A 7738-nucleotide genomic window follows, 5' to 3' on the forward strand; every position below is an offset into this window, starting at 1 on the left:
GCGGGAAACGGCAGCTTCACACAGTGCCTTCCTTCACAAACCCACACTGCTAAAGAGGAAGAGAGCAAACCATGACCACTTAACTATGACTAACAAGTGACCTAATGTGAAGTTCCTCAGCCTTTGAATTTCATTCCCTGGGCCTCCCGGGTGGCGCAGTGGTCTAGGGCACTGCATCGCAGTGCTAACTGTGCCACCAGAGTCTCTGGGTTCGCGCCCAGGCTCTGTCGCAGCCGGCCGCGACCGGGAGGTCCGTGGGGTGACGCACAATTGGGCTAGCGTCGTCCGGGTTAGGGTGGGTTTGGCCGGTAGGGATATCCTTGTCTCATCGCGCTCCAGCGACTCCTGTGGCGGGCCGGGCGCAGTGCGTGCTAACCAAGGGGGCCAGGTGCACGGTGTTTCCTCCGACACATTGGTGCGGCTGGCTTCCGGGTTGGAGGCGCGCTGTGTTAAAGAAGCAGTGCGGCTTGGTTGGGTTGTGCTTCGGAGGACGCATGGCTTTCGACCTTCGTCTCTCCCGAGCCCGTACGGGAGTTGTAGCGATGAGACAAGATAGTAATTACTAGCGATTGGATACCACGAAAATTGGGGAGAAAAGGGGATAAAATTTAAAAAATAAAATAAAAAAATAAAAAAAAGATTTTCATTCCCTGTGCACTGGAAAAAGCCAAACTTAACCAATTGCTTGATTAGCGTTATTATACAAGATGAGTGGACTTAAAAATGACAAGAATTTGAGCCAAAGTGTTAGTCTTTAATCAACAAACTCTGCTTGAAGTCAGTGGTATTTGAACAAGCTTGTTGAGTAAAATACAAAATTTATGTTTGCTCAAAACAACTCAAAAAGACACCAATCATCATCATTATCATTATTCCAGCATGATCTCTTGCAGGTTGATTTTCAGAATGGTTTGTTTCAATACCTGTGTATTTGCATGTACTATGACTGGTTAAGTAATCTTATGCTACACAAACATAGATAACATAAATTTTTCTAAACGAATCCAATCTGTTAGTAGTTGGACTTATTTCACACATGTAGATAATAGTGTGACATTGATTAGTGAGGTTGATTTATGCCTGTGAATACTGTAGCTTTTAAAGGTAACATATCCACTTAGACATTCACTAGGTGAAGGCTACAGTACTGAAAACAGTATTGTTCCAGTTTATATGATTTAGGTAGTCTCAATAATCAATCTTCTCTACCCCAACAGTCATTCTGAATGCAGGTTGCGTGTGACTGAAAGTTTCAATTGTTGGATATCCTAACTTTGGCTGGATTCCAATAGAAAAGACACATCCCTTTGCAAGCCGGCATAATTTGACTAAACCAGGAGTTTTAGACCAGTGTGTTAGGGTGTAACTAGGCCCTCAGGGGCTTTATGATATATGTAATGTGTTGTCATAATGAGTTTAATTTTAAAGGTAACATATTCACTTAGACATTCACTAGGTGAAGGCTACAGTACTGAAAACCATTCAATACAACAATCATGTTGCTAACAAATACAGTCGTGAGTGGAAATTACAATTCACTCTAAATGGAAGGCACTCAAGGTACTACAATCCACATGTAACAAAGACTCTCCATCATATACTCTCTGATTACATCCTCATCAATGCCTGGCCAGCACATAATCCTAATGCAAAAGAGTACACTTTCTATTCACAGGCATAAATCAACCTCACTAATCAATGTCACACTATTATCTACAACTATTTTCTTTCATCTAGAAACTAGAAATTCGACATATGAGCTTGTCTGATCACAACACCTATAACTGCCTATGACACATTTCAGAATCTCCTAATTGTAACTAGGCCCTCAAAGAACGGCATAAGGCCTGATGATACACTATATATATGATAACTAATAAAGGGAGACGATTTACAATCATCAAATTGTAAGCAAATTGTGTAGATCCTGATGAAATTAAACAGTTACATCTAGGCCTATCTACAGAATGTACACGTGTAAGATGCAGAGGATGCAGAGGGTTCTATATCTATGCAAGGCCCAGCCTATGACCACATCCTGTTCAGCTCACAGTACTTTCTGGTACTGGGGGGCCTTCTGGGCGTCCAAATGCGATCTTGTCATACAGAGTCTGCGGCTACATGTGACAGATAATCAAGAAGAAACTGTTTCAGCATCAAGAAAGGTATAGAATATTCTCAAAGTAGACTACATAGTCTTCCATTCAATCACATACATTTTACCATTATGACCATTTATATCTTACCTTGTTCAATCTTGGGATAACCAGATACCTGACAGTTTCATAGATGGATATTGAGTTCACATGACTGTTTGATATTGTCTGGAATCAAAATGCAGCCCATTACAATACAGTACATACAGCTTCACACATTCAGATACATAATAACGGCAATGCATACTTACATCTCTACTTCTTGTGTTGATCATAACATCAGCATATATTGTGTTGTCAGTTAGATCTGCTGTGTTTTATAAGAACAAAATATCAACCAATCAGATTCATTTCATGCAGGATATCAACAAACATACCCAGGAATTAATGAGGGGTCTCACTCTTTTTCTAATTTCTAGCAAATCCCCCCAAAAATCATATCAGCTGAAGAATACCTCTAGGACCAACAGAAATGTCAATTTAAATATAGTGGAGGCCCCTAAGCTGTACATACCCGTGATACTTTGGCCCATGCAGTAGCACACTGCCACAGCTACAATAAGAATCAGCACCACAGCGCCTCCCACTGGTTCTCCGATATAGATGGTATACCACGCCAGTCCTGTCACATATTGTTCAACACACACGATTAGACAATACAATATGATAAAGACTAAATGGCTCTATATCATATACATCCAATGTAATCACATGCATTACATATTATATTTGACAACATAAGCTTATAAGCACAATGAAAAGTGTATAGAAGGGATTATTATGATATCTAGGTACCTGGTGTGGTTGTGTCATTACTGCACTTTAAAGTCTCAAAGGCAGTTTTCCAACTGACCAGGTTGGAGGCGTTGCACTTTACACTGATGTTTCTCTCTGCTGGTGAGAGAGAGAAGTGAATCTGCTGGGCGTCCCCGTAGATCTCATTGTCTCTCTCCCAGGTGAAGGTGAGGTTGGGGTAGCAGGACACGTTGCACACCAGCCGTACCGTACAGGAGCGGTTGGCCAATAGCTTGATGTCTGTCTGGATCGCCACCTTGGATATAGGCTCTGACCAACCAGGAGAGAGATAAAGACTCGTAATCAGTCTTCGAAATGAACCCTACCATAGCCATACCACCAGGAGAAAGATGACTTGAAAATGTGATGGATATTTAACAAAGCATGGTGAGTAAGGTCAGTATGAAACCACAAAATCTGTGTTGTAGTTTAAAGATCATCAGCCATGGTTATGGATATAAATTAAAATGATATTTAAAATAGGATGCAAAAAGAGGAAAACAGCCTACCGTGGACCTTCAGAGTGATGGTCTTACTGTCAATCTGACCTTTGTCCCCTTCGCCTGTAAGTAGAAAATCCCCTGAGTCTTGCAGTGTCAGTTCTCTGACTGTTAAACTGAAGTTTTTGGTGTTCATCTTTAGTCTCCCCTCAAACTGGGATGCAGGTGAATAAACGGCTTCTGTGTTGAATTCTACAATTTCCTTTCCCATATACTTCCACTCCAAGGATTTGAAATGTCCATTCTCTAAGCCTGCCAGCAGCTCCACGGAGTCCCCCACTCTCTTGTTGATGATCAGAGGAACACCCACATCTGAAACATACAAATAAATACGTTATAAAGGTGAAATAAAAAATAAAAAATTCTGACATCAGTCAATGGTTGCACACTATATTACAATGATCTTATTACTGTATAATTATTAATGTAGTACGATGTAGCAAGTGATGTAATTACTCATTGTTACACTCTAATACATGTTACAGTGTGACGGTAATACTTGTGACAGTGTGCCAACATGAATAACTACACAATAATACACTACAATGAAAAGTCCTACTTAATCAATAATAGATAATAATGGATTGGATTTATATAGCGCATTTCCAGGTTTCATTTATGCTGTACGTGGAACTTAGCATATTTTCACTTTATATCTTTATGTATCTGAGTGTGTGGGTCCTATTTTACTTCATTAAAGTCCACTCCTCCCCCAAATTCAGTAGAACAGGATGAGATGACAGGAAAAGAGAAGTGGGGGTGGATCTGATAACCCCTCCTCAGCTCACAAGTACAAATACCACTGTGTTTACTGTGTAATTATTCACCAGAAATACATCATATACTGCATGGGCAACATTATAATTACATATCAGTCTGACGTAATGTTTTATAAACCCTTATAAAAAATGTCAGTCATGAATTAAGACTAAATACAGTTACAGTTCATTGAAGAATTTAAGACATAACTGCAGTTATCCTAGTCCTGCAATGTATCATATTATGTAATAGAAACAATAATTTGATACAGTCCCATATCGACTTAAATGTAATGAATGACAGCCTTTACGCACAGGGTCTTAAGATCTGTTACGTTCTAGAAGCACTGCAACAGCTGCTGTCCCAACCACACCATCGGCACCCATTCAAAACTGCAGAATCAATACATCATGTTATGTTCCTGAATATAGGTATTATGTAGGTGTTATAAACAGTAATAAAGAAAACGTTTCGAGATATCCAACCAATCACTGATGACTAGGCATTCTTACAGGCAACACACACCATGTAAAAACCAACAAGGAAGTTAGAGAAAGCTGACGGTTTTCCTTACTTTATCATGCAAGCAAGCACATGCAATATATCCTGTTTGGGGATGATTCTACCCTCTTGGTTTCACATTAGAATAAGGAGACCGTTGAAAAGACCCTAAGCAGCCAACTGACTAAAGTCAGTAAGTGGTTATCCATTTAGGCAAGACAGAATGTATCCTGTTTGGTTCCAAACACAAAGTGAACAACTCTTCCAACTTCTCGGTCAAGTTTAATGGTGTAGCGGTGAAGGAAAAATGCACTGTTACATTCATTGGGATGTGAACTGGGACCAACACATGACATGTGAACTTGTGGCTCTGAAGGCCATTGGGAATGTTCACTCCAGGACCAAGTTCCTGGCAAATGTAGCCAAGTTCCTGGATAGAGAGACTATGAGGACCCTGGCAACATCTCTGATACAGGGCCACTATGACTATGCTTGTATCTTATGGTTCAGTGGCATAACAAAAAATCTGAAGGACAAACTTCAAATGGCCCAAAACAAACTAATGAGAATTGTATTCAAGCTCAGCCATAGGGACGCACGTTGGTCCTGATCATTTCAGGGAACTGAACTGGCTTCCAGTTGATCTGGTGGTGGTGCAGATTAAACTGTTGATGGTTTTTAAAGTGATACATGACCTTGCCCCCAATTACCTGTCGAGTTATTTTTATTTCTTAGAGACTCTCATAGCATCACACCAGAGCCAGTGTTGCCAATATGAGACCACAGCTCTATAGGAGCATGGCTGGAAAAAGCTCTTTCCTTAACACTGGTGCAGAGGAATGGAATGGTGTACCAAACCATATAAAATCTATCAATACACTAGGGAGTTTTAAGATAAATCTTAAGAAATGGTTTACGTGCAAAATGCTTTAAAACTGTGCAAGTATAATTGTTTCAATGAACGTTACTTGGTAATCTATTTGATTCCTTTTACGGGTTCCTCTCTATTCATGAGATGTATTTGAGATGTATTTTGTTCTCATGTTATCTTGTGTACACTGTATTTTTGTTTTATTGTATATTCAAGAGGACCACAATGGGGATACGTTTTTTAACTTGTTTGTGTCATCCTCGTTGATGGTTCTACTGTGTTTAAAATGTTGAAATAAATAAGAATAGTTACAGAACTTACCATAGTGGAGGTTGGAGAGTAGGAGAAGTAGTATTCCCTGTTTGGAGAAGCAGGAGATGGGACCACCAGACATCTCTTTAAGGCGTTGGCTGTTTCCTCTGGCTGTATGTCCTTATCTATCACTGTCACTGGTAGCTAGCAGTTGACTACCCAAAACACACAGAGAAGAAAGAGCAGAGACTTCCTTTTGATGAGGGCTGCTGTTCTATAAAATAATTCCTGTATGTTAGCTGAAAAAGAAGTCACATTCTACCCCTTCACTCAGCTTGAGAGTTAGAAGATGAGCTGTGGGTGTGTTTGGGGTCTGTCACTGTGTTGATCAGTCTGATGGTGGTGGTTTTGGAGCATGTGTTTCCTAGCTGCTGCTGGTTGTGTGGTAAATGGTCATGGTGTTTCACAGACACTGGTAGCGTTGTTACTTTATGAGCAGACCACTCAATGTTGCAGAGAAAGAGGAAGGAGGGAGATAGACGGCTCGGGGGAAGAAAGAGAAAGACAGAGAGCGAGATTGAGACAGAGACAGAGAAAGAGAAAGAAAGAGAGAGAGAGGGGGGAGAGAGGGGGGGTGGAGAGAGAGAAAGAGCAAAAATGTCATAACATTGTGTGTGCAGTTTCATCTTAGCTTCATATACCTGCAGAAGTGTTTGCATGACTTCTTCTGCATGCTCATAGGTCAGTGTGACTGAGGGACATGAAACACCTGCCAACCTTTTGGGAAGGTAATGGGTCCCAGGTTACTGATAGAGGCCCCCCTTCTACGTTTCATATAACAGCTTCCTGTGACTGTTTCTCAGGTGCAGTGACAATGACCTGGCTGCCAGCTGTCTGTCTGACCACTTAGACATAAACACATAGACACGGAAACCCCTAACTGGAACAGTGACCTTCCAGACCATGCAGGGACACTGAAAATAGCAGTCAGAGTAATACACCACTAACGTCATTAATCGTCATGACCTGTCTGCAGGATGAGGAGGCAATATGGGAGAACTGGTAGTCATTCATACGTAGGTTACTAGATCCTCAGAACTCCTGCAGAGTATATGACATCATAAAACTGAGAAGAACTGTTCTTTTCAGGAACACTCTTCCCCAAAAAGTAATTCTGATAAACTCAATGGGTCTTCAGCTGATGGGGTATGGCTTTTGAACTTTTCTCACGGGGCATTTATGTTATATTCTTCAAGATTCAATGGGTAGATATAATTAAGTCCATAAATGGATGCAGAAATAGCAGATTGCCTTTTTACTCACACATTGTGGAGCAGAAGAACTATACTAGGCTGAAATGAGTTTTGACCAAATGAGGTTGTATGGAAAAGTTGATGATGATGACAATATCCATTTATGTCACGATCGTCGTCAAGGAAATGACCGGACCAAAGTGCAGCGTGGTAAGCGTACATTCTTTTATTTTAAATGTCACCAACAAAAACAATAAACAACAAAACGAACGTGAAGCTCTGTAACGCTATACATGCCACTAACAAAGACAACAACCCACAAATGAGAAAAGGAAAAAAGGCTGCCTAAGTCTGATTCCCAATCAGAGACAACGATAGACAGCTGTTCCTGATTGAGAATCATTCCCGGCCAAAAACAAAGACCCAGAAAGCATAGACTTTCCCACCCGAAAACACAAAACCCAACACAAAACAGGCTACCTAAATATGGCTCCCAATCAGAGACAAACGACCAACACCTGCCTCTGATTGGGAACCATATCAGGCCAAACACAGAAGCAGGAAAAATAGACACACAACATAGAATGCCCACTCAGCTCATGTCCTGATCAACACTAAAACAAAGAAAACACAAAAGAACTATGGTCAGAA

At 40.8% G+C, this 7738-nt stretch overlaps 1 protein-coding gene across 1 annotated transcript; it reads right to left on the reverse strand.

Annotated features, from left to right (window-relative positions):
- Nucleotides 1-2345: 2345 nt before the first annotated feature.
- Nucleotides 2346-5976, reverse strand: LOC120049005 (natural killer cell receptor 2B4-like). The gene is made up of 6 exons (XM_038995266.1): nucleotides 5904-5976; nucleotides 3461-3763; nucleotides 2952-3221; nucleotides 2671-2790; nucleotides 2416-2466; nucleotides 2346-2365 (listed from the first exon to the last, which is right to left on the reverse strand). The coding sequence occupies exons 1-6, from the start codon at nucleotides 5974-5976 to the stop codon at nucleotides 2346-2348; spliced, it is 837 nt and encodes a 278-aa protein (XP_038851194.1).
- Nucleotides 5977-7738: the final 1762 nt, after the last annotated feature.

Source organism: Salvelinus namaycush, chromosome 6 (assembly GCF_016432855.1).
Source record: "Salvelinus namaycush isolate Seneca chromosome 6, SaNama_1.0, whole genome shotgun sequence".
NCBI classification, from domain to species: domain Eukaryota; kingdom Metazoa; phylum Chordata; class Actinopteri; order Salmoniformes; family Salmonidae; genus Salvelinus; species Salvelinus namaycush.